Source organism: Peromyscus maniculatus, chromosome 5 (genome assembly GCF_049852395.1).
Source record: "Peromyscus maniculatus bairdii isolate BWxNUB_F1_BW_parent chromosome 5, HU_Pman_BW_mat_3.1, whole genome shotgun sequence".
Classification (NCBI taxonomy): domain Eukaryota; kingdom Metazoa; phylum Chordata; class Mammalia; order Rodentia; family Cricetidae; genus Peromyscus; species Peromyscus maniculatus.
Window position 1 is genome coordinate 21,605,803 of NC_134856.1, and position 27,385 is coordinate 21,633,187.

At 53.8% G+C, this 27,385-nt stretch overlaps 1 protein-coding gene across 1 annotated transcript; it reads right to left on the reverse strand.

Annotated features, from left to right (window-relative positions):
- Window positions 1-1,495: 1,495 nt before the first annotated feature.
- Zswim4 (zinc finger SWIM-type containing 4) lies at window positions 1,496-25,631 on the reverse strand. The gene is made up of 14 exons (XM_076571861.1): window positions 25,436-25,631; window positions 23,599-23,800; window positions 20,924-21,280; window positions 19,153-19,301; window positions 18,927-19,077; window positions 17,477-17,644; window positions 16,389-16,742; window positions 14,146-14,283; window positions 13,634-13,888; window positions 13,180-13,315; window positions 10,078-10,232; window positions 7,372-7,535; window positions 5,036-5,117; window positions 1,496-3,842 (listed from the first exon to the last, which is right to left on the reverse strand). The coding sequence occupies exons 1-14, from the start codon at window positions 25,571-25,573 to the stop codon at window positions 2,983-2,985; spliced, it is 3,309 nt and encodes a 1,102-aa protein (XP_076427976.1). The 5' UTR covers window positions 25,574-25,631; the 3' UTR covers window positions 1,496-2,982.
- Window positions 25,632-27,385: the final 1,754 nt, after the last annotated feature.

A 27,385-nucleotide genomic window follows, 5' to 3' on the forward strand; every position in this document is an offset into this window, starting at 1 on the left:
CTAGGAGCTGGCACCCCTGCAGAATGTCTGCCATGGCCTGAGACCTGGATGGAATGGGGACCTGGGAGCAATGAGGTGGGCGTTTGTGCCTAGGCCCAGCTAGCTGCTGCAGGCCCTTCCTCTAAGCCTGCATCTGGGTCTCCCAACCCACACGGCCACACCTTGAGAGTTTTGTGGTTCCCACAAAGAACAGATGGACGAGTGGGTGATCCTTGCATAAAAAGGCAGGCCAGCTGTGTTCCTTCAGGGCCCTGCAGCCCCCCCTCTCCTGAGCCCAGTGGGGCCCAGGCGCCACCCCGTACACACACCTTCCCTGCAGTCAGTTACCCAAGAGGAAGCTGCTTTAGGCCCTCCGACCGTTAAATGCCAACTCCCAGCTTCCGCAACAAGGCACTGACCCTGTCCCGTGTGCCCAGCACCCCCGCGAGGCCTGCGGCTTCCCACTGCTGACAGTGATGCCGGAGCCAGGTCCACAGGCCCTCCAAGGGTGTGAGCAGATCCTCCTCCTTCCCTGGATTGTGGCTTGTTGGAATAGCCTCCAGGCTGCGACCCCCAAACCAGCCTGGATGCAGACTAGTTGGCACGGGGCTGAGTTCCACTTCCCAGATCACCCAGAGTCCTCTCCACGCCCTGGGCAGGGGCAAATGGAAGCCTGGGTGCAGGAAGAGAGGCGGGGCTTGTATTGAATGTTGTGCCTGTTTTCCAATTAAATAAAAGCTGCCTGGCTTCATTCCTTAAGGTCTGATGTTTCTTCATTCCTGCCTCCCACTGTGGACTGCTGGCTTTTTTCTTCTCTTGAGGCGGTGTCTCTGTGTAGTCCAGGCTGACCTGAGTCATGAGTCAGTCCTCCCTCCGTGTCTGCAGTTTTGGAATTCTAGGTGCCCTGCTAAGCCCCACCCTGGCTCCTGACCCCACCTATCCCCAACCCTGCCCCACCTGCTTCCAGGATGGTGTAGGTTTATTTCTGTGGTCAGAGGGGTGCTGATCAGAGGTCCTGAGTGAGTGACACTTGGGGGCTGCTTGGACGGGAGGGAGAACTCAGGCCTGGGGTGTATTAGAGAATGAATGTGGAAGGAACTTTGGTTTGAGGTGGGATAGGAAGGCGTCACTAAGCCTAACGGCGCTACATTAGTGGCTGACAAACCTGTGCTGCAGCCCAGTTCCGTGAGGAGGGAGTATGTGTGAGGCCATGTCCCGGGTCCAAGAGAGTGCTCTGCATATGCCAGGATGCACTGGCTGGCAAGGGCCAGGGACTCAGGCACCTGAAGTACTGAGGGGCCGCTCACGCACACCCGAGGGACCTGCTAGGCAGGGTCACCTCCGACTGGCTCCCTTGAGCAAAGGAGCACCACGAGCCTTAGCTCCCTTAGTGCCAGAACTCTCGCGCACTGCTGCAGCGCCCCACAGCGGCCACCCCCCAACCCCGCCCAACTTTCCTAGACCATGACCCGATCTGTCAGTGGCTAAAGGACACAAAGAACCCGAGAATGAGAAGAAAACCAAGGCAACGTGCCCTGGATGAATCCATCCGAGAACTGAAGGCTCACCCGTAGCCCAGATGTGCAATGGGCACGCCACCGGGGCCCAGGAGTCCCGACAGCTCCACGCGTCCCCAGCTGCACTCCGTACCTGGCGCGACCTCCCGAGCTCGTTGCCTGCAGCCAGGCGCCCCCTGGTGGCCATTTCTTGCAGTGTCCAGGCCGCGCAACAGACGCACTTCGCTGAAGGCGTTACAAGCGCCCGATCTGCAGGGGGTTGTGTCATGCAGCCCCATCTGCAGGGGGTTGTGACATGCAGCCGGTAAAGCCGCAGAGCTGCCAGCGAGAGGTTGCTCTTTGGTCACCACGATGCTACTGGAGGAAGCCAGCAGCCCCTCCTGTCCTGCTCTTGAAGCTGTGCCCAAAACCCAAAGTTGATTTTTTTTGGTTAATGGAACAGGCGGGTAGCCCTGGCCCTGGGTACCTGTGTGGGGCAATGCAGCTCAGTCCCAAAGCTAAAAAGAAGTTGTGTTCATTTTTTTTTTTTTTAAAAAAAAGGAAAGGAATACAGCATGGGATTCAATAAATAGGAAAAAAAAAGTTACAAAATGATGCCAACTTTTTCCTTAATATACAAGAGAAACAGGTTCATATAGGGTGGAGGCTCTCCCTCTTCCTCCCTGGGCCCAGGCCTGGGATACAGGGAGCCTCTGTCAGCAGCTGGGACTTGACAGAGATGCAGGAATGGCTAAACTAAAGGACTCGGGGAAACAGAGACAGCCGTGTGGAGCGAAAGGAAGACAGGGTGGAGTCCCTGGCTGTCTGCCTGGGCCTCCCACGACAGGTTCGAGGGCAGCCTGGTTCCTGAGTTGTGTATCCAGTTATAGTGGTGGGGTTCCGGGCAGCAGGGAGCTGTCCCCATCCGACCCTGTGACCATGGTGCCCAAGACAAGACAGGTCCTGGTGGACAGGGTGTTTGGGGGTGAGGTATGTGGCAGAGGCCCAAAGCCTCTCGATATCCTTCAGTGGGGTGAGGCATTGATTTGTGCTGGCAGCGTGGGCTGGGAGCGCAGGGCAGTGGGACAGGACCCCTGAGCTGTAGGAGAGGGAAGAAACGCAAGGGACTGAACTACCCTGCTGTGAAGTCCCCAGGCCCCGGGGTGGGCTCTGGAGGATCTGCTACACTGAATTCAAGAACTAATTTCTGGAAAGTTCTGACTCCAGCCCTTCTCCTGGAAGCCCCAGCTAACCCTGTGAGTTTGGGAGAGCCAGAGCTTGCCTCTCGCTTGTGGGGTGCCCAGGCACGCCCCCTGCAGGCCTCTAGTTAGCAGTATGGCTTCAGATCCTCAGATCTCCCATTTGTCTGCATACTCCTAGGCACACACTTGGAATGGTATCACTCCTGCCTCCCACATCCCGGGACTGGACCCTTAAGTGGCCACGGGCCTCCTGCTTCAGGAAGGCAGGCCAGGGCATACCCATGCTCCCAGTTATCTGCAGTCCCTCAGCCAAACCGCTCTCGAACCAGTAACATCAGCTTCTTCTTCCCCTTGTAGGTCTGTTTAAGGTTCTCTAAGAACTGTGCGAACTGGAGGTGCCCGTCTGGTGCCAGAAGGAAGGTCTCTCGGGCTTTGCCCAGGAACTCGATGAAGTCACCGTAGTGACGTGGGCTGATGTGAGTGAGGCGTGAGTGGCTGGTGGTTATGTAGGCAGCGACCGCAGCGTCCAGGAGCTGGCAAAGCGGCGCCCTGTCAGTCCCAAGTGGCTTGGTAGCCCTGCGGGCCCCCAGTGGGCCCAGACCGGGCGCCGAGAGCGTCCAGCGGCGCAGGATGTCAGAGAGCATAGGTGCGCAATGGATGCTGCGGATGATGAGCGGGACGATGGCTGACAGCTCGTGCCGCCCCAACGAGTGGCTGAGTGAGCAGGCCCACAGCACGTCGTTGACCGCGGGGTGGCTGTCCTGGTTGAAGGCGATGCTGAGCTGGGCCAAGGCTAGTGTGGCCAGCTTGTAGGCCCGCAAGGGTAGGCCCCGGTGTTCCATGTATCGCGCCACGGTGAACAGATGGGCGTGGCCCAGGCCACCAGCGGCGGCATCCAGCACAATCTGGTAGGCAGCCTCGAAGGCTGCATGATTCTTTTCACACAGGGTCAGGGCTGGCAAAGCGCAGTTCTGGGGGTCCTTCATGGCGCACTGGAGAGCCAAGGTGCGGGCACAGGCCCAGAGCTCCTCTCGCCCGGCAGTGTCTAGCTGCAGTCGCAGCAAAGTGGCGTGTGTGGTGCCCGTCACTGCCACGATAGTGACTGCCTCCACCGGGGTGAACAAGGAGTACCAGTTCTTCATGATGCTCATCAGTGCTGGTGGACCTGGGCGTGGGCAGAGGGAATGGAGCGAGCGAGTGTGAGTGTGTGTGTGTGTGTGTGTGTGTGTGTGTGAGTGTGTGTGAGACTCCCCATTTCCCTTCCCACTGTGACCACCAGCTCTGCACCCTCCCAGCTTCACCATGCAGAACCACTTTAGGGGAGGGTCTCACTATGCAGCCCCATTTGGCCTCAAACTCGGAGACCCACCTATCAGTGCCTCCCAAGAGCTGGGATGAAAGGTATGGGTCATCATGACTAACTGTTCTCATGGCTCTGGAGAGATGCTCAGTGGTTAAGAGCACTGGCTGCCCTTCCAGAGGACCTGGGTTTGATTCCTAGCACCCACATGACTGCTCACAACCATTGGTGACTCCAAGGCATCCTCTAGCCTCCACAGATACCAGGTACACACGTGGCACACAGATATACATGCAGCAAAGCACCAAACACATAGAATTAGTGAATTAATTAAAAACAAACAAGGTCTCATAGTCCAGGCTCACCTCAAACTTGCTATGTCGCTAAGGATCACCTTCTGGTCCTCCTGGCCCACCTCCCACGTGCTGGGATTAGACACGTGCCACCATGTCCAGAGGACACAGGGCCGAGTGCACGCTAGGCCTGCATTCTATCCGATGAGCTACACCCCTTTCCTACTGGTGCTGGGGAGATGCAGTCAGGAATCTTGTCCCTGCCAAGGGATCACCCGATTGCTGAGCCACACTTCTAACCCACGGAGTCTTGAGATGCCCAGGCTGTCTACAATATGGGTACACTCCTGACTTAACCTCCTCAGGGTTCCGGTGAACCACCGTGTCTGGATAGAAACTTTTCCCTTGTTCAAAGGAGCAAGAGTGCCTGACTGAGTGGAAACCATGGCATGGCTAGCATCTGAAGCCTCCTCCCGACCCCTAAGCACTTCAGCCTGGCCAACCACTAGACTGTGGGCCTCATCTCTCCCGCCTGATGCTCCCTCCCAGACTGGTCTAGAGCTTTTGTTTTGCTTTTATTTGTTTGCTTTGAGGCAGACTTTTACTATGAAGCCTTAGCTGTCCTGGAACATCCTATGTAGACCAGGCTAGCCTCAAATTCATAGATCTGCCTGCCCTACATCTGAGTGCTTGGGTGCACACATGCCAGTCAGGGCCAGTTTTTCCGGCGCCTGTCTGGTTTCAGTGGCCCCTCTAGGTACTCACCAATCTCTGTGGCACAGCTAACCAGCCAGCGAACCATCTCTCTGCGCCGCCAAGTCATTGTGTTCAGTGTCATCCGCATCACCTGCAGGGAAAGGGGGGGGGTCCTCAGAGTCCTGCTATGGCTCATGGCTTAGGCCCGAGGACGCTCTAGGCAAAGCTAATGCAACCGACCTGGGTGAGAGCCCTCATCTCTCTGGCCTCAGTTTTTGGCTCTATAAAATAGGGATATAGGGCTGGAGAGATGGCTCAGTGGTTAAGAACACTGACTGCTCTTCCACAGGCCTGGGTTTAATTTCCAGCACCCACACAGCAGCTCACAACTGTCTGTAACTGCAGTTCCAGGGGACCTGGCATCCTCACGCAGATATACATGCAGGCAAAACACCAAAGCACATAAAATAAAAATAAAATTTTAAAAATAGACCTAAAAATATAGACTAGGAAGGGCTGGGAGCGTTGCTCAGTGGTTAAGAGTTCTTGGTGCTCTTGCAGAGGTGGGAGTTTGGTTCCCAGCACCCATAGCAGGAGGCTCACAACCACCTTTAACTCCAGCTCCAGGGGATCTGAAGCCTCTGAGGGCACCCACACACGAGCACACATCCACATACAGCACACTCCTTGTGCATATGTATGCACACTACTCACACATAATTAAAAATAAAATCCTTTTTTAAAAATGGACCTGGCATGGTAACACACTTAAGTCCTAGCTCTCAGGAGGCAGAGCCAGGCAGATCTCTGTGAGGCCAGTCTGGTCTACAGAGCCGAGACCCAGGACAGGCACAAAAACTACACAGAGAAACCCTGTCTCGAAAAACCAAAAAAGAAAAGAAAAGAAAAAGAAGGACTGGGAAGACAGCTCAGTTAGTACAGCACTTGGATGCTGGCCTGAGAACCTGTGTTTGATCCCCAGTGTCCACGTAAAACAAAGACTGGGGCCAGAGAGATGGCTCATCATTCAAATGCTGCTCTTCCAGAAGACTCAAGTTCAGATCTCAGCACCCATGTCCCAACTCCAGCTCCAAGGGATGCCCTCTTCTCTGGCCTTCATGGGCACCTGCATGTACATGTGCAAACTAACACACAAGCACACATATGCATGTAAATAAAGACAAATCTTAAAAAAGAGAATCAAGGGCTGGAGAGATGGCTCAGAGGTTAAGAGCACTGGCTGCTCTTTTAGAGGTCCTGAGTTCAATTCCCAGCACCCACATAGTAGCTCACAACCACCTATAATGAGATCTGGTGCCCTCTTCTGTGTACATAATAAATAAATAAATCTTAAAAAAGAGAGACTCTCCTGCATGGTGGTACTGTGAAAACTAATCAAGATGACATGGCTGAGGCTTTCTGCAGCGATACTTCCGAGGTTAGGATCTTAAGGCCTCACTCAAAATCCTGCTTATCGTGAGCCACGCAGCCCCTCTTTTTGGAAAGTTGCATACCTCAAGTCAGAAGGTTTCCCTGCCCTCTGTGGATCCATGTCTGCCTGCCCTGAGGCCTCAGCTCTGAACCTACCTCTGTGGGTCTTTATTTTACTTATTTGTCTATTTAATGTGTATGTGTGTTTTGCCTCCACCTGTGACCCTTCATCACCTCTGTGTGGTGACAGCAGAGGACAGGAAAGGGCACCCGATCCTACGGATCCGGAGTTACAGCCATGTGGGCAAAGGGAACTGAACACACGTCTTTTGGAAGAGCAGTTTAACTGCTGTGACACTGAGAGACGACCTCAGGCTCTATTTCTGTCCTTTCTGGTTAAAAACATTTTATACTGAGGATGGAATACAGGACCTAGTATAACCTACTACAGCCCTGCGGAGTCACACACCCAGCACATGGTCTGTGTTGATGTTTTGATTTTTTTTTTTGGGTTTATTTATTATTGAGACAGGGTCTCAAATAATATCTCCAGGCCTCCAACTCTATGTAGCCAGGGTTGACCCTGAACTTCCAGTCCTGCCTGCACCTCCTGAACGCTAGAATCACAGGTGTGCACCAACACACGTGGCTTATGTGTGCCGAGGCCGAGACCCAGCGCTTCATGCACGTTAGGCAAGCAGTCTACCAGTACTCTCTGCCCCTCTTGCGGCTCCTCCACTATCTGGCTGATCCTGCCCTGCCCAGCCTGCCTGGATTCTCTCCATCTTTAATCACAGTCCTGGAGATAGGTTCCTATCATGAGCCTCAAACCTATAGTGATCTCCTATCACCTCAATTTTGGTCTCTAACTCCACCCTCAGAGGTGTGACTCCTATATCAGTCTTTGCCCCAGGGACAGGGCTCCCACTCATCTACAGGACACAGCACCCTCCTGGTGATGTCAGATAGAGTACCTGCAGGCCAAGCTCCAGCGCGATGCCCAGCAGCATGGTGTCTGGTGGTGCGCTGGCTGGTGTGGCTGTCTTGCAGGCATCCTGTGCCAACTTGAAGAGCAGGGCCGGGGAGTGGATGTTTTGCTGGACGGAACCCAGGACTGCGTGCAGCCATTTGGTGTCTCCTGGAGAGAAGGAGTAGCAGAGGCCATAGTTGGGACAGCAGCTAAGCGGAGCGGAATGACCTGTCACCACTCCTGCACACAGGGCCTCCTGTGTACGGCCCGGGACTTGGCAATGCTTTTGTGAAGAGGCAGCCCCAAGAGGCTGCACGAATGTTAGTTATTTTCTGTTTTGTGGGGCTAGGGGATGGACCTTGTGTGTTAACCATGGCTCTACAGGAGCTGTACCCACAGCCCAGTGCTTCTACCCCCATCACTCTGTTCTGGTCACACTCGGTCTCTTTTCATCAGTGTAACTCTGCAGCGGTGGGGATGGAACCCAGGCACACACGTGCTAGGTTATCACCCTACACTAAGTCCATGACTGGAGGATTCTAGGCAGGGGCTCCACGACTGAGCGCCACCCCCCAGTCTCCTATTTTCTCTTGTCCCTCAGACACCACAGCTGTAAACCAGACTCAGGACTTCTGCACTGGCAATATCCCCCTGCCTCGAATGCTCCTGAAAGACAATGTGGATTAAACTGTGCTCCCTTCTTCTGCAAATTCCTGTGCTGGAAAGCCCTGATGGGAAGGGCAGCTGGGTGAGATGAGGTCAGAAGGGTGGGGCCCTGGGAGGGCTGAGCACCCCGCCAGGGACAAGGAAGAACTTTCTGTGTCCTTCCCTCTCCCACCGCCTCCACTAAGGAAGGACAGCATATGTAAGCCACCAAGTGTGCCCTCACTGCCAACTAACCCTGACCCCTAAATGTGGACTCTGGCCTCCTCATCTGAGAATCACACTCAAGCTGCCCAGCTTATGCCATGGTGTTACTGCAGCCCGAGCATAACTCTGCTTTCATGTGGGTCTGGGTTCAAGTGTCCGGCAGGTTAAGCTACGAGTGTGGCTCAGTGGCAGAGTGCTGGCCACTTGTACAAGGTCTGGATCCCACCTCAAGCACCACAGGAAAAAGACAAGGCTGCCTGCTTCAGGAACTATGTGACACCAGTACTTCTTTGTGTACAGTGATCTCTTTGTTCACAGTCTGCCAGTTTTGTGTGTTTGAGTGTGGACACTTGTATATGCAGAGGCCAGAGGTCAAGCTTGAGTGTCATTCCTCAGGCTCTGTCCACCATTTAAAAATTATCTATTATTATTTTTATTATTATTTTATGTGTATGGGTGTTCTGTCTGGTGCCTGCAGAGGCCAGAAGAATGTGTTGGGTCCCCTGGAACTGGAGTTACAGATGGTTTTGAGTCAATACACAGTTGGTGGGAATTGAACTCTGGTCCTCTGCAGGAACACACAGTGCTCTTAACCACTGAGACACCTCTCCAGCCTTCTTCCCCCAACATTTTTTTGAGACAGGATTTCTCGCTGGCATAGAGCTCACAATTAGGCTAAGCCTGGCCAGATGGCAGACCCTGGGGATCCTCTGTCTTCACTTCCCCAGTGCTGGGTTGACAAGTGTATGCCATCACACCTAGCCTTTTTTATTTTACTTTAGAGACCAGGGCTTAGTATGTAGCTCTGGCCAGCCTGGAACTTACTGTGTAGAACAGGACGGCCTCGAACTCACTGAACTATGCCTGCCTCTGCATCTACCTCCCAAGTGCGGGGAATAAAGACAGGTGTACCTAGCCTTATGCCCATCTTTATATGGGATCTGGGGACTGAACTTGGGTGCTCCCTCATGCTTGTGTGGCAAATGCTTTATCAAATGAGCCATCATCTCCCAGCTCATTTGTTTATTTTTGTGGTGCTGGGGAAGCTCAGGGCTTCACACATGCTAAGCTCCAGGGCCTGGCTAGTTGACTATACATCCTCACAGAGCACAGGACTTGGGATAGCTTTGTTGCCTGCCACCTCCCAGCACTGGGCAAAGATTCTGCTCATTCCTTACAGAAGATGTGCAAGTAGTAGTGGGAAAAGTAGTTGGTAAAAGAAGCAGAATAGGAATGGTAGAACATGAGGCTCAAGGTCATTGTGAGCTACACAGCACATTCCAGGCCAGCTTGGATTCTGAGACCACATCTTAACACAAAAATGGGCTGGAGAGATGGCTCAGAGGTTAAGAGGACTGGCTGCTCTTGCAGTGGACCAGAGTTTGATTCCTGCCCATGCCTAGTACCCACATGGCAGCTCACAACTGTCTGTAACTCTAGTTCCAAGAGATCTGATGCCTTCCATGGGCATAGCACACACATAGTGCACAGACATACATTCAGGTAAACATTCATACACATAAAAAATAAGTGAAATCTGCTGGGCAGTGGCGGCCCACGCCTTTAATCTCAGCACTGGGAGGCAGAGCCAGGTGGATCTCTGTGAGTTTGAGGCCAGCCTGGTCTACAGAGTGAGATCCAGGATAGGCACCAAAACTACACGGAGAAATCCTGTCTCAACACCGCCCCCCCAAAAGTGAAATCTAAAAAGAAAGAAAGTTAAAAACAAAAAACAATAAATAAATGAAGGATAAGAGTGGGTAGGAAATGGAAGAAGGACGAGACTGAGAAGACGTCAGGGAACCCAGGACACCAGAAGGACGGCTGTCACTGCCCTCACCCTTGGCAGCGGTCAGCATGGTGGAGGCCAGTTCACACTGGCGGGTCTCCAGGTGGCCGAGGATGAACCAACGGGGAAAGCGGTTGCTCATGATGGAGTCCAGCGGGTTAGGGTGAGCTTCTCCAGCTGGGAATGTTGTCTCCAGCACAGGCAGCCTGGGACAGGGGAGAAGCAAGCACAGGGTGAGCTGGGGTTGCCACTTCTACCTCTGTCCCTACCTAGAATCTCCCAGTGAGGTGCTGGGGGTGCCAAGGCTCGGCTGGTAGAGTCTGCTAAAGGCCGTGGTTCCATCCCAGCATGTAGCAAAAAATGCCTAGGATTTTAATGGCTACTACCAGAGAGAAGCTATTCATGCTGGCAAGGATGGGGAGAAAGGGGAACTTGTTGAGGTGCTGGGGTCTGAGCTCAGTATAGAGCAGTCACCTAGTAAGCACAAGGCCCTGCATTTGGTCCTCCACCCTAAAAACACACAGACAGTAGAAGCTTATCCACAGCTGCCATGTGAGTTAGTACAACCATCACAGAAAGCAGAGTTCCTTGGGAAACTAAAAACAGAACTACCATATAACCCAGCAATCTCACTGCTGGGCACATGTCCACAGTAAATCAGTATGTCAAAGAGACAGGATGCTTGCTGTGTACTGCACCACAATTAGCAATGGCCACATTATGATAGTCAACACAGATGAACACGTTGAATGGCTACAGAAAATGTAATGCCTGCACACAAAGGAATACTATTCAGCCATAAAAAAGAACGCAATACTATCACTTGCAGTCACGTCTGAACAGGATGGCATTACATTCAGTGAAATACGCCAGGCACAGGGAAGAACACCACACCACTTCCATCATGAACAGGAGCTACAGGTAACAGGCCAGGTATGGTGGCCCACACATGCCCTGGCAGCACTCCAGAGCTAAGGCAAGAAGGTTGCGAGTCTCAGGCCAGGGGCTGGAGAGATGGCTCAGCAGTTAAGAGCACCAGCTACTCTTCCAGAGGATCTGGTTCAATTCCCAGCACCCACATGGCAGCTCACCTCTGTCTGTAACTCCAGCTTCAGGGGATCCAACACCCTCACACAGACATACATGCCAGCAAGACACCAATGCACAAAATAAAAATAATTACTTTAAAAAAAGAAAGTTTTTTTTTTTTTCCTAAAGTCTTTCTGGGCGGTGGTGGCGCACACCTTTAATCCCAGCACTTGAGAGGCAGAGGCAGGCAGATCTCTGTGAGTTCAAGGCCAGCCTGGGCTACAGAGTGAGTTCCAGGAAAGACGCAAAGCTACACAGAGAAACCCTGTCTCGAAAAACCAAAGGGAAAAAAAAAGAAAAACCAAAAGAAAAAAAAAAAGTCTTAGACCAGCCTTGGCAACACAGAAAGACCCCACCCACAAAGAGAGAAAGAGAGAGAAGAGAAAAGCAAGCAAACAACAAGTGATATTCTAGCCGGGCTGAACAGTCATTCTCCTAGAGCTTAGGGTGCGGGAGACGGATCACAGATGACAGAACGCACACACGTCTTTATCATCTCTCCAGCTCTACTCACCCACACGGTCCCCACCACCACCCCTGCTCTTCCTCACCATGCATCAACTATCTAGGTTTTGAGTTCCAGTCTTGTTATGTAGTCCAACCTGGTTTAGAACTTGAGATCCCAACTCAGACTCAATGTGCTGGGATCACAGGCCTGTGTCATCACACCTGGCTATTAAGAAAATGCATTTAAGACGGGTGTGGTAGTACACAGCTTTAGTCTCAGCACTTGGGAGACAGAAGCAAGTAGATCTTTGTGAATTTGAGGCCAGTCTGATCTACAAAATGATCTACAAAGTTCCAGGACAGTCAGGGGCACACAGAGAAACCTTGTCTCAAAAAACAAAACAAAATCAACCAAACGAAAGAATGCATTTAGCCAAGAGTGGTAGTGCATGTCTATAATCCCAGGGGGAGGGAGAAGAACCAGGAGTTCAAGGTCAGCCTTGAGAGCTTGAGGCCAGCCTAGGCTACATGACTGCTTCAAAACAAAAACAAACCTCACCAGAGGATCAGACATTGTTTAGATACCCTGGGAATACATCAGTTTGTGACAGGGAGGAGCTATGTGTATGCAGACATCCCCCTGCATCATCCCCTCACCATTCTCTGCTCTGGCTGGCTCCAACCAGTCCACCAGGAGCCAGCCAGAGCAGGCTGGGAGGCAGTCCAACCAGTCCACCAGGAGCTCAGAAGGTATGTTTCCTTTGTATGAGCTATCACAGAGGGAAGGTGAAGACATCACTCCTGCAGATGCTCTGGGAGCGGGTGTGCCCACAGGGAACCAAGAGAGGTTCTGCTAGGCAGCCCAGGCCTCTTCCTGGAACACACCTCCCACTCGGCCCTTCTGCTCCCCTCCACCGCCTTAAGCATTTTTCTGCCAGTTCCCTTGAAACCCCACATGTGAAGATGCAGCTTTCTGTCCACGTCCTCCCTCCTCCTGCTCTCTTCTCCATCTTCTGGGGCACCATATGCATACAGCAGAGTGCACTGCGGCCTTCCGGCACCTCAGCCCCACCTGTTTGGAGTGTGCTGCATTTACAAGCTCTATTTGGTCCACAGTTAGGGCACAGGCATCTGCTGAATGACTTAATGTTGCCCCACTAGCCTATATTATTTATATATACACACACACACACACACACACACATATATATATATATATATATATATATATATATATATATATATATATAAAACATGATAGAACTATTAACTGCAGAAAAAACATACATGTTACATGTGCAATGCTGGGCACCGACCTCAACCTTAGAACACCCAGGCCAGCAGGGTACTGCTGAGTCATGCCCCCAGTGCAGGGAACCAGCTACCCAAGTCTCCACTGAGCCTCAGGTAGGCTGAGACAAATCCTCTAGGAAAAAGCCGACACTTGGAGCACGCTTGTGGTCCGTAGCTGTGAATCACTTTCAAGTTCACCGTATTATACATTTCCACTTAACAGAGACACACACTCTGTTGTATGGGCCGTGGGGCTCATTAACCAGACTGAGACCCAGTTGGAGGTGGGGCTCCTAGCTCCTCACCCCCTTCTCCTGCCCTTACCTCATGGCTCGGAGCGCCAGGCGGAAGGCCAGATCTGGGTCGTGGGGCAGCAGCGCAGCGAACAAGTATCGGGCACAGGTGTGCATGGGTACGCTCTCCCGGAAAATCACTTCTCCGAAGCCACTGAAAGGGCCTCCTACAGGGACAGGGGGACCTCAGTCTCCACCATCCCTGAGCTCCAGATACATATGGAGGAGCAAAGAAAAGGGGTCCCTAGGCAATAGTGCATGGTGAAGGAGAATGAGGCTACAGGATGAGGAGGAACGCCCACCGCAGCCGAAGCCGCAGCCATAGAGGGAGACTTAGCAAGGAGGCAATAGGGTCAGACCATGGGCGGGGCTAGAATATGGGGCGGGGCTTACAATGTGGTAGGTTGACAGGTCATAGCATCCAAGGCTTATTCTTGGGACCATGATCCTATAGGGCTATGAGGGCTGACCGAGGGCGGACCCACCTTCCAACAGCAGCCCAGCCTGCTTGCGCAGCACTTGGACCAGCCGTTCGTCCAGCTCCACCTCCTCCAGCAGGGCCAGCAGCTGCTCTTCACTGCGCACCACTTTGTCCTGGGCATACAGGCCCTCCGGCAGGGCCCGCTGCTGCCCTAGCCCCAGCAGTGCGACTTCCAGGGCCAGGGCCAGGTAGGACTCCCCAGGGCTCCCCGGCACTGGCACGTGCTGGTAGGCCAGCTTCCGCTTCTCTGTGGCCAAGTCTGGGAGAGACACACCCAAGGCCGCTGAGGTCTAGTTCCGCCCCCACCCCTGGCCCCAAGCTTGGTGACAGAAGTGGAGAGGTTTAGGGGCAGTCCCAACTCTTAGCCCTGGCCAATGGCCCCCTCATTTTGAGAAGGCTAAGCCTACTGGCTCCTGGCCCCGGCAGGTGCACACTCAAAGCTACTAATTTGCTATGTGACAACATCTGGCCCAGAGTGGGTGCTGGTCCTCCTGCAGGGGTCCTCAGGGTGGGTACCTGGGTAAAGAGAGTGAGGCTCCTCCTCCAGTCGACAGGCCTCCAGCAGTGCCCTGCAGAGGCAGCCGATGGGATCCAGGGGATGGCCCACCCAGCCTTCAGTGCTTGTGAGGCAGGTAGCACCTTTCTGGAGCAGTTCTGTAGAGGGGAAGAGGTGGACTCTATGCAGCCACCCACTAAGCTCTGGAGGCTCTCTCCCACTCCACACCAGTCTCCCGGTGCCATCTTCCCGAACATGCAAAGCAGTGCTCTTCTCCTAGCTCTAACCCTTTGCCCATCTCTGCAGCAAGCTCAAACTGCTCTGAGGCCCCTCAATGGGCAATATGAAAGTTCCCCTACGATAACTCCTGAATCCCTGGAAGGCCGCTCATCCACCGACCTCTCCTGATCTCAGAACAATGAACCCTGGCCTCTGAGCTCTGCCTGTGCTGTTCCCAGGTCACCTGGAGATGGCTCTGACTCCTCCATCCCAGACCCCTTTCCTCCCTTACACTCTGACTTCATCAGCTTCACTGCCAAGAGCTCGGCCAGTGGCTTCCTTCTGTCCCCAGATTTAGTCACAGACTCTTTCCTTTTGTTCAGTGTGCTTGTGTGTTCGTGGTGTGTGCATGTGCACATGTGAATGCATGCCCCGTGCATAGACTGAGGATAAAGTTCTGGGTTGGAGTCTTCTTCCAGCCACCTCTACCCAACAACAGGAGCTCTTTGGTGAACCTCCAGTCCTGGAGCCCGCCTTCTCAGATAGAACGGCTGCCAGCGAGACCCCACCATCTGCCTGTCTTCAACTCCCAGCCCCGGGGACAGCGACGTGCCCAGCTCTTATGTGGGCAGCAGGGTGTACAGACTCAGACTCAGGTTCTCACACGTGCACAGCCAGCACTTGACCTACTGAGCCATTTCCTGGCTCTGCTTTTTTATTTGACTATTATTATTATTATTTTGTTTTTTTGAGACAGGATTTCACTGTGTAGCTCTGGGGCCTGTCCTGGAACTCCCTCTGTAGCCCAGGCTGGCCTCGAACTCACAGAGATCCGCCTGGCTCTGCCTCCCGAGTGCTGGGATTAAATGCATGTGCCACCACTGCGCAGCACTTTTTTTTTTTTTTTTGAGACAGGTTCTCACACGGTCTAGGTCGGCCTTGACCTCTGACCTTGAAGTTCTGACTCCCTTGTTGCCACTTCCTAAGTGCTAGGGTTAGAGGCATGGGCCACCATACCTGACTTATAAAGTGCTAAGCTGAGGTTGGGGATTTAGCTCAGTGGTAGAGCACTTGCCTAGCAAGCGCAAGGCCCTGGGTTCAGTCCTCAGCTCCAGAGAATGAATGAATGAATGAATAAATAAATAAATAAAGTGCTGAGGTATAAGATGCATCCTAGGAGAGCAATCTACCAAACCAGGTTTGGTGCCACACCCACAAGCCCTTCTGCTGTGTTTCAAATGTTTGTTACATTTGAAACACAACTCAATTTGTTGCCCATGCTTAAAAGTGAGCAAATTGTACATTAATAGTTCAGTCTTCTGCTTCTCTCTTTCTACCATAAAAGTATATCCTTGAGGGTCATGTAGTGGGAACCTGCCTAGTTCAGGATTTGGAAGCTTCTACATTTCCCAGCCTCCCTTGCATGAAAAGCAGATGACCAACAGGAATGCTGTCGTTATCCTGTGGCAGCTGCCCTGTGGAGGCAAGGTGCAGATGAGGTTCTGGGGGCAAGCTGGAGTCTTCTTGGGAACTGGCAAAGAGCTGTACGCATCTATTAGCAGTCTGACCCAATTATTATTTTTTTCTTTTCTTTTTTTTTGGTTTCGTTTTTAAAAGATTTATTTATTTATTATGTATACAGCATGTTTGACTGCGTGCCAAAAGAGGGCACCAGATCTCATTACAGATGGTTGTGAGCCACCACGTGGTTGCTGGGAATTGAACTCAGGACCTTTGGAAGAGCAAGCAGTGCTCTTAACCTCTGAACCATCTCTCCAGCCCCTGACCCAATTCTTACTCTTTTCTGTTTTCTTCTGTTGCTAGGACTGAGACCCAAGGCCTCAGGCATTAAGAGGCTTTTACCACGTAACTGCACCAGACTCCTTGAATTCTCCAACCACATAGTGCTTCAGTTTCAACCAACAGTGCTTCTCAGGACAAAATCCTTTCTGTCTGTGACACCGAGTGGGAGCTGGGTGGTACCCAGACCCTCTTTGCTACCTCTCCCGGGGCACTGGGTCCCGGAGCCTGCGGCCTCACTCACCTTTCTTCTGCTGCTTGTAGTTCTCAAGCTGGTGTCGCCGCTGCAGCCGCAGAGTGTTGATTATGGCACACGCCAGCCTCAGAGCCTTGTGGGGATAACCATGGGCACGCAAAGTATCCACCCGTGCACAGGCAGTAGGCAAAGGCTCACCCAGCCAGATGGGGTGGCCCTGAGGGTCAAAGGTTGGCTTGTCACCTCCCATACTGCCAGTGAGACTCGGGCCACAGGAATCACTGGCCAGGATCCTCTGCAGGTGGCTGTCATTCCAGTGCAACTCCCCAGCCTGCAGTGCTCGGCTGAACACTGTGCGCCGGAGACTGGTGGCTGTCACCTCCTCCTCGTCATCCTCTGAGCCTGCAGGAGGGTGCCCAACGTAGTAATGGTGGTGCTGGCAGACAAACTGTAGCCAGCTTCTCCCACCGGTACCCACTCAGGGTTCTACCCTAGGCAGGTGAGGGATGTGAAATCTGGAAAGTGGGGGCTGGCATCTGTCACAGCACTGGCACACAGGAGAGGACGTCTCCTTCCTCCCTGCCAGCCATTCTTGTTCCCTCTCTCCTTGCTCTCTCTGCCTCCTTTTTTTTTTTCTTGGTGTTTTGCTGCATGTATATAGACTGTGTGAGGGTATCAGATCTTGGAGTTACAAACAGCTGTGAGCTGCCATGTGGGTGCTGGGACTTGAACCCAGGTCCTCTGGAAGAGCAGTCAGTGCTCTTAACTGCTGAGCCATCTCTCCAGCCCCTCTCTGCCTCTTCTAATCTCTCTTTTGCTTTCTCCCACCTCCCTCTCTGTCTGTCTCGCCCACGCCCACAGCACTGTGTCCCGCCTTCCCCCCGACGCCGGGTTCCTGCCCTTTCCTCGCCCGTTGTCTCACTTCTGCTAACTGGAGGCCCAGCAAGCACCGTGCCTCACTGTCCTTACGTCATTACGTTTGCCCTTGGCACTTGCTCTCTTTGGCTGGAAGGACAACCATGGGGCCCCTTCATCTCTCCTACCCTCTCTCCCGGGACACAGTACTGGGACAGAAGGTTGAGCTGTAGTGAGTGGTGATGCTTCTGTTGGAGATAGGTGGTGGGCCCCTCTCCTACCTGTCCTGGAGGTCACAGTAGGCTGTAGAGCGGGGATGTCCAAGGAGTAGTTGCCCTCTTCCAGTGGGCACACATCTAGCTTGTCCCATGTGCCCAGCAGCTGCAGCCAGCCTGCCCGCTCGTCTGGTTTGCAGTGGGGGCTCAGAATGACACAGACCCACAAAGCCCCTGAAGAGCAGAGAGAGGCTCAGTATGCAGGCCAGCGTCATTAACGTAACACAGGCTAACAAGCAACTGCTGCAGCCTAGGCACGTGTTCTACCTGAACACGGGCTGCAGTTCAGTGTCTCCTCACATATGGTAAGGAAATAAAACAGGGCCGGGAGAGGCTCCAGTGGGAAACGTGCTTGTAACCAAGACTAATGGTCTGAGTTCAGACCCTTGGACCCACGTGTGGAAGGAAGAAACTAACCCAACAAAGGTGTCCTCTGACCTCCACGTGTGCACTGTAGTGTGCCCACACACACAGAGTAAATAAATGTGACTTTCAAAAGAGAGAGAACTGAAGTACGGCAAAGAAACTCCACTCGTTCCAGGTCACAACCCTGGGTTTGGGGCCTTGTGAGTGAGTCTTAGTGCTGTTCCTTCCCCACTTTCCACATTCCCTTTCATCATCTGACACAGGGCACAGCTGTAGGGGTGACCAGTGAGCCCCCAAGCACCTGGGAAGTGGAGGAGGAAAGACCAGGAACTCAGGGTCATCCCTGGCAACACTGTGAGCTTGAGGTCAGCCTGGGTTACACTCAGACCCTTTATCAAAACCAAAACAAAACTGTACAGAAAGGATATGCATAGATTCCCTATAGACATTGTATGCTTTTATAAGGGTCTTGAGCATCCCAGATGTCTGTGTCTTAAAGGATTTGGAAGCAATCTTCCAAGGACATCAAAGGACAAAACTGTATAGCACTAAACATCCATGCATGCATGCATCCTCCCATCTAGCCACCCATCCATGTACGTATCTATCCACACTTGCTGGAGATGGAACTCAAGGTCTCATGCCTGCTAGACAAGCCTGCTGCCACTGGGTTATATCCCCAGCTCTAACCATGTAGTATTAATCATGGGTCTTCCCACTGAATAGTAGTCCTGGGAGAGCCAGATTTTGTAGTCTCATCATCTCTTTTTTTTTTTTTTTTTTTTTTGGACAGGGTTTCTCTGTGTAGTTTTAGCGCCTGTCCTGGAACTCACTTGGTAGCCCAGGCTGGCCTCGAACTCACAGAGATCCGCCTGGCTCTGCTTCCCGAGTGCTGGGATTAAAGGCGTAGGCCACTGCCACTCGGAGAGCCAGATTTTGTGTCTTGTTCTCTCTGGGAGCTCCAGCACCCAGTGGGGTGGCCAGTATGTTGGAGGTGCTCAGCAGTGTTAAGTGGAGGGAAGATTGGGGCACAGATGCTAATATGAGTGGGAGCCAGGGTGTGAGCTTCACCCCAGGATCCAGGCCTCACCCAGCTCATCCCACAGCTGCCGGCACTTGTCCGTCATGCCGGCACCCTGCTGCCGCCACAGGGCCAGGCGAGGGTCCTGCAGGAACTGCTCAGTCATGAGGATTAGCATGCGAGCCCCATTAGAGTCTCGTGCCCGCAGCATCTCCCGCACCTGTGTGAAGAGGCAGGCGGTAAGGAAGGGATGGCCCAACAGGACCTCCGCCCTGCCCACCCCCAGCCTTGGCACCTTGCTGAACATGGAGCGCAGCTGCTGGCTGGCCCCATAGTGGCCACCATTGGACAGCAGCTGCTTCACCTGCTCCTGGATCTGCTCCTCATCTAGATGCCAGCAGTTGGCATCTTCTGTACCTGCACCCGCCGTGGGGTCCGGAGCACCTGGGTGAACAGACAGGTGTCGGGTGGGAGAGAGGGTGTCAATCCCCCCCCCCACTCCTCCAGAATCACTGCTCTGTCCACCAGAAGCAACACCCACCAGTGCATCTGTCAGTCACACCAGCAAGACACCTGTTAGCTCACCACCAGTCTAGCTGTCGCTCCACTCACTCATTCATTCACTCATCTGTCCATGAATACATCTTAGCCAGGCGGTGGTGGCACACGCCTTTAGTCCTGGCACTCGGGAGGAAGAGGCGGGTGGATCTCTGTTCAAAGCCAGCCTGGTCTACAGAGTGAGTTCCACGACAGCCAGGGCTGTAACGCAGTGAAACTTTGTCTCGAAAAACCAAAAATAAATCTGTCCATTGGTTCATCCATCTGTCTATCCACCCATTTGTCCCAAACATTACAAGCCCCTCCATTTACTTAGTCAGGTACTCAGTCTAAGGAACACCGTATGTATCCATTCATTTACTCATCTTCACAGAACACCAGCCACTTATCCATCTCCTCATCCATCATCTCACCTGGAACACTGCCCGTCCACATTAAGCCAGTTTCTATCTCTCTCTCCCCTCCACACCAGTTCCTGCAGTTCCGAGTCCCCTGGTCCTGTCTCGCCCACCTGCAGTGTGAACTAGTACCACGACCTCGCCTGCCCACCCTCCCACCTGTCTGACCACTCAGAACACCCATCTTCCCACTTATCCATCGATCGGCCACGCTGTCTACCCACTGAACGACTCCAGTTCACTCAAACCCCAAACACCTACCCATCAGCCCCCAGTGTATGCACCTACTGGCCTGCCTTCCCCCCCCCCACTTTTTTTCAAGACAGGGTTTCTCTGTGTAGCCCTGGCTGTCCTAGAACTCACTCTGTAGCCCAGGCTGGCCTTGAACTCACAGAGATCCACTGCCTCTGCCTCTCAAGTGCTGGGATTAAAAACGTGCGCCACCACTGCCTGGCTTTTCATTTTTTCAAGACAGGGTCCCACTCTGTAGCCCTGGCTCCCCACTGGTCTTTCAAAGGGTCCCATCAACCCCTCTCTCCAGTTGCTCATCTCCCCTCCTAGTGGTCAGCACCCTCACCAGCCACTGCCCTCATATCCGCTCCCCTATATTCTTCCACGGCACCAGTTCTCCCTGGTGATGACATCATCTCCTGGGACCCGCTCAGCACCATGGCCCACTGCCGCTCCCACCCACTCCTCACCTGCCTGCTGTCTTCCTACCACTACAGTCAAGCAAACCAGCAGCAGACCCTCCCCACAACACCTCCTGGGTACATCCATACTTCACCGTGACACCACCTTTCAGCCTTTACCCTGGAATTCTGAGACACCCCACCCTGTGGGATAATTCACACTAAGATTGAACCCTCCTGCTCTTGCCCACTGCCTGACTTCTCTCTCTCCCTCAACATGAGACAGGGTGTCACTATGTGTCAATCCACCTCAGCCTCCCCAGTCCTGATGACAGGCCTGTGCCACCACACCTGCCCTATTCTAACGGTTCAGGGTCACACACCTAAGGATGTGCCTCTCTCTAGGTGTGTGACATCCCCCAAAGCAGGGCATAACGGTGCCCACTCTGCCTCACGGCCCCTCCTTCCCTCCACTCACCGTGAACCAGGTTGATCTCAGAGCCCAGCAGGAGGATCTCATCAGCGAGGCGCTGGGCGGTGGGCAGCACCTCAGTGTGGTGCGCACTGATGAGGTACTGTACAAACTTCTGAAGCTGATCGCGGTTCATTTGCGACAGAGTCTCCGAGATGGGTAGCCGCAGCTCCACCTGCTGCGCGTGACGGATGCGGTACAGCGACAGGGCCACCACGTGGGCGCAGTAGAAGAGGTCTCGGTTGTCGCAGCCACAGCTCACAGATGTGATCTTGCAGCGGTCAAAGCTGATGGAGACGTGGTAAAGGTGCTCCGGCTCTCCTGGGGCCCCCAATTCTCGGATGTTCCCACTAAGGTGGAACCCTAAGACAAAACATACACTGTGGAGATTGGATCACCCCAAGACCTGGATGCACAGCCCCACCGAGAAAACCCATCCATGCCTCAGTTTCACCATCTGTCCATACGCTGCAACAATGATCTCCGTATGCAGTTTTAATAAATGAATGAGTTACCCATGATAAGCATTTAGAATGGCTTGACATAAAGTTAAGTCTCAAGCAAACCCTTATTTTTTTTTTGGGGGGGGTGCCTCAATTGTTCTTGGCCTTGTTTATCTTTGGTTTTTTGAGACAAAGTTTGTCTATATAGGTCTGTTTGTTCTGGAACTCGTTCTGTAGACCAGGCTGGCCTCAAACTCACAGAGATCTGCCTGCCTCTGCCTCCTGAGTGCTGGGATTAAAGATGTGCACAACTATGCTGGCTTTCCACCTTATTTTTGAGACAGGTTCTCTCCTTGAACACGAAGCTAGCCCATTTGACTAGGCTAGCCCTGTATTGTAGATCCTCTTGTCTCTGTCTTCTTAGTGTTGGGGTTACAGGCATGTAACACCATGCCTGGCTTTTTAGACGCTGAACCCCTGAACTTAGGTTCTCACGCCTGAACAGCAGGCATGTGACCAAATGAGCCCTCTCCTCTGCTCCTCTGTCCTTATTCTAATAATCACTAAATGTTTGAAATGCTTTGGGTTGAAAACCCTTGGGTTGCTATGGTTACAACTGAGCTTTAGAAGCTCTGAACTTCCTGAGAAGATGCCAAAGGCCTGTGGCACTTGAGGGCAATGAGATGATGGAGCAAGTCCTGGGCAGTCCTGAGTGTCTATCAGGCTTATCCGACTGGTTGGGCAGCCTGATGCAACCTGCGTCACGCAAGGCATGGCTTCCTCATACCAGGGGTAGCCATGGGGCCTGTGGCTAGGTTATGCCCGGGCAAAGGGGGCACCAAGGCTGTGAGGCAGGGTTACCATGGCTTAGCCATGACCAGCTATCATGGAAAGCCAAGAATAAAGTCTTACTCATTAGGGTCTAAGGCCTGTTTTTCTCATCTTCCTCCCTGTTTCCTCAAACCTAGCCTTCTCCGCTCCTTTTCTTTCCTTCTACTTAAGAAACACCAGGGCCCACTGTCTGAGGTCTGAGCCCACACCTCATGGCCTTAGCCTTGGTTATTTTGTTGTTCAGTTGATGGTTTTTTGTTGTTGTTTTTAATTTGTCATTTTCTCCATCACATAATAGTTGTACACATTTGTAGTATACGATGTGGTAACTCAATAGGTGATCAGATCAGGGTAACTGGCTTTTCCTGCTCCTTGAACAGTGATTATTTCTCTGTGTTTGGAAGCTTCCAACTTCTTCCTTTTAGTTCTTTATAAAACACACAATAAATTTTTGTCAACTATAATCACTCTACTGTTCTACACATGGCTGCAAATCTTTGATCACAAACTCTCCCAGGACACGGCTGCCTAAGCCTCAAAGTCTCTGTCCCCAAATTTGTATGACTGGCTTCTACCTGGGTCCTGCGCTGAGGCCTGTGATCATTCTGTTTAGTACTGAGACAGGGTCTTACTATGAAGCTGGTCTGGAAATCACAGAGATCCATCTATTTCTGTCTTAGGCATGTGCCACCACACTGGGACTGTTTTGGCTTTTGAAGCAGAGTTTCACTGTTTCATCCAGGGTGGTCATGACCTTAAGCCCTTCTGGTCCCAGCCTTCTGACACTGGGGTTACAAGTGTGTGCCACCATATCCAGTCTTAGCACCATTTGTTCTTGGCCTCTTACCTATGCATCCCGGATGCCCTCTGTCTGAGGTCGGGAACTGGCTCTTCCTTGTGGCTGGCCCTCTAGTCCTCCCTGGGACCCTGCTTCCTCCTTGTTTTCCCAACTCTTCTATTCCTCAGCTCAGCTGTCTGAGGTCTACCTTCAGCTCATACTCCTGTCTTCAAGCCCAGCGTGAAGCCCAAGTCCTAGAATTGCCACTAATGTCTCAATCCCTCTAGCAGGCCCCACTCCAAGATCCAAGACCTACTCCACCTGTCTCTTCCCTTACCTGGGTCCTCCTGCCAATGCCTGGTCCTTCTCTGCCCTCGCTTTCTAGTTCACCTTCCTCTCCGAGTCTCCTGAAGTCCTGATCCGTGACATCAACTATATACTTAGCTTTAGTACCCGGCCCCCTACTGACACAGGCTCTTACTGTGTAGCCTAGGTTGACCTCTCCACCACCTGCCTCTATCTCCCCAGTGCTGTGCCTGGAGAATGCCACATCTGGGCCTCAGAGCAGGTGGCTTGGGAACTCCCCAGCCCCTGGTCCACCCTCCCTCCTCCAGGACCTCCTCACTCACCCACTTGTAGCACTCGATCCACAGCCCCACTCTGTAGCAGGTGCAGCCCGCGGGTGAACGGCACCCGGGTATCCTGCTCGCCTTCCGGGGGCTGGTAGCCTAGTGATGAGTACATACAGATCTCTCGCTCACTTCGTGGAAAAGACCAGAACACGATGCGCTTCTGAACTGGCTCTGGCACCCGGGAGAACCGCTCCTCCACCTGTGGGAAGAGCTGGCGGGTTAGGAACCTGGGATAGAACCCTGGCTGTGTGTTTACAAGCCACCTGACCTCTCTGAATCTGAGATTTCCAAAATTTAAAGTAGGAATGTGAGAACCAACCATCCTATGCAGACTGGGGAGATAAAATGTATACCAGGGAGCCCAGAATGGTGGTGCACCGTGAAACCCCAACTACTTGGGAGGCTGCACTTGAGCCAAGTGGTTCAAGGCCAGCTTGGGTAACACAGTAAAATTCCCAGCAACAAAACAGCTTTCAATACAATAGTATTTACTTACAATAGTGCCCGGCTCATACTTAGCATTCTAGAAGTTTTTACAGCCAGTTTCCCAGGGGTCTGAGGTAAAACCCTTCTATAGCTTGGGCATTGTGGGCATTGTGGGGGCAAGAAGTTAGATACAAGTGTAAGAATAATCAAGGGCCCGAGGTCCTAGCTTTCCCTCTGTTTAGCTCCTTATGGAGATGGCTTCTTGTCCTCACAGGGACACAAGATGCTGAAACCACAGCACTGAGTCAGTGCCATTGCCTCAGAACCCGAGGCTGGGAGATGGGACAAACTCATCTCTTCAGGATCTCTAAGCCAAGGAGCTCCGACTCCCAAGACCAGCTCCACCCTGGGGTTTCTTTCCCTGCCCCTTCCCTGTTCTGCTGTCCCCTGTGGCCTCCAAGGACCAGAACCAGCTGTTTGAGGCTGTGTTCCAATCTGAGCTGGCTAGTCACTGGCTGGGTGACCTTGGGCAAGTTTCTCAACCTCTCTGTGCCCCAGTTTCCTCAAAGTGAGAGCAACTCCCCAGGGGTTCCAGAAGCTTTCCCGAGTTCTCACAGCACCTGGCTGAGCCAAGGCAGAGCTGTGGGAGCCCTGAAGACGGTGTTAAGGTTATTCTGGGCATGTCACTCAGGGTGGACAGCACAGAAGCCAGCCCTGCCCAGGTTTCTGGAAGGGGGAGTCGGTGCCTCGGCTCCTGACGGTTGGCAATGACTAAGGAGGGATTTCCCGGTCGTGAATCAGCCCGTCAATGCACAGTCAGCCGAAACCCACCCACCCTGGCCCAGGAAGAGGCTGCCAGCACGGAACACCTCCAAGTCGGACCAGAAGACGCCTGCTGGGGACCGAGAGCCCCTGCGCCTTCCCATCTCCTCGGGGGACACTAAGGCAGGCAGAGGGGACTTTCGGGGTTCCACCCACCAGCCACAGGGTAGGGGCTCCAGGTGCCCTGCCCAGGCCCCCCACTCTCGGCTCCGGGACGGCTGGAGAGAGGGGGAGGGAGAGGAGGGGTGAGGAGGGACCCGCAGCCCTTCTTCCCTCGGTGACCCTGCCTCGGGTCCCACAGGCGGGGTGTCTGGAGGACAGTGGGCCCTGGAGGCTGGAGCCCGGGGGTCCGGGGGGTGGGCCCTGCAGAGCCGGGGTCTTCTCCCCGGAGGGCGGAGCGGGGGGACCCGCAGGCAGGATGGAGCGGCGTGGGTCTCGGGGCAGGTGACCCCCCTGGGGAGAGAAGCGGCCGGCACGGGGCCCGGGGGGCGGCGGGCGGAGGGGCGCGGGCCGCGGGGCCCGGGGGGTGGGGCCGGCGGCCGGGGAGGGGGCGAGGTGTGAGGCCTGGGGCAGGCCGGGGCCTCACCTGCTCGAAGGCCCAGCTCTCGGCCACCCGCTTGGCGCTGAGGTCCAGCAGCGGCTCCGGGCGGCCTCGGCGGGCCCCGGTCCCAGGCTCGTCCCCCGCGGGGCAGCCCCGGCTGCGCTTGGCCGCCGGGGGCTCCATCCGGCCGGGCCGGCCGGGCGACGCGGCCCCTTTAAGACTCTTCACAACAATGAAGCCGTCTCCGCGGCCGCTGCCTCCTCAGCCGAAGCCCCGCCCCCGCCGCCCTACCTCTCCCCCACCATTGGCTGCCTGTGCAGACCCGCCTCCTGGAAGCCACCGCTCATTCGGTATTCGTCACGTCAGTCGTTTCGATGCCATCCAATAAAAGGTCGCAGGGAGAGGCGCTGTCCATCACGGAGCGGTATGAGCCAATCAGAGCGAGGGGACCCCGCGGCTCGGCCTTGCGAGGAGTTTCGGGGCGGCCTAGCGTTCATTCACAACATTCCTCCCCCGCCCCCAAGGGCCGGCCCCCGAGCCTGGAGGCTGGGGCTGCGCCTACACACGGCTTTGTTTACGGAGGGTCGCTTCCGGGCGCCGCGGGCCGGGCTGACTCCTCCGGGCTGTGTGAGCCCAGACGCTCAGGCAACCTCTCTGGACCACCGGTACCGTGCGCGTGCTTTGGGAGCCGCGCTTGTGGGCGCCTCACCTTGAAGGGTCCTCTGGAGCTGAGAACTAAGACTCGCTGTCTGCATATGTGAGCTGAAATTACCCACGGCGACCACGGGAATGGCGGCTTTGTTAAGTTCGAAGCCAAGTGTGTCAACACCCCACCTCAGATCGGTTTTTGTTTCCTGACTCAGCTGACCCGTAGCCGGGAAGTCGGTCACCGGCGTTGGCACCTTCGCGCCCATCCCCGTGACATAAGACGATCTTGCGTTTTCCTACCCTCGTGGCTCCTCAACATCATTTATTCAGTCTCATTATGTATCCGGGATTAGTATCCTGGTTGGAGATCCTCCTGCCTCATCCTCCAGAACGCTGGGATGCCAGGCTTGTGCCAGGGCGAGGAGGTTGTTAAATGTCTCTGCGCTCTGAGCTCCACGGAGCAATAAGCCCCGCGGAGACGGGTCAGCACATGGAACAGCGCCCAGCATACAGAGGCCTCCATCTCCACCTGCCGACCCAGCCAGTTTGTGCCGGGATTCCATTAAGTTGACGTGATCCTTAAAGCAGGAAGAACCCAAGCTGGTCCCCAGAAGCGGCTAGGGGACCTTTCTTTCTCCTCCAGGCCTCACAACTGCACTCTCTGGCACTGGTCCACTGTTTCCTTCTGGACCTGCCCCTCCCTATGATGGCAACTAATAACCACTAGTGGCCTGTGATCCCTTCAAACAGGGCTGGTTCAAGTGGGGCCGTGCTGTACGGGTGAAGAACACACTGGAGGAACTGGAGAGATGGCCCAGGGTTTATGAGCACTGGCTAATCTTCCAGGGACTTGGGTTCCATTTCCAGAACCAATAGCGGCTCACACTGCCCTGACTTCAGCTCCAGGGGTCCTCACATCCTCAGAGGGACCCTGTCTCAATTACAACAGCAGCAGCAGCAGTAATGCCCTAGCTTGCTTTCTTCTTTCTTTTCTCTCTCCCAAACCCCCAAAATGGTTTCTCTGTGTAGCCGACTGTCCTGGAACTCACTCTGTAGACCAGGCTGGCCTCAAACTCAGAGAGATCCACCTGCCTCTGCCTCCCGAGTGCTGGGATTAAAGGTATTCACCACGTCACCCAGTTTGTCCTAGGTTTCCATAGTGTTAAGACCATGACCAAAAGCAGCTTGGGATGGAGAGGGCTTATTTGGCTTACATGTCCTGATCACAGCCATTAAACCAGGGCAGAAGCTCAAGGCAGGAGCCTGGAGGCAGGAACTGAATCAGGAAACACAGAAGAACGCTGTTCCCTACTCTGTTCCCCATGGCTTCCCAGACTGTTTTCTTAT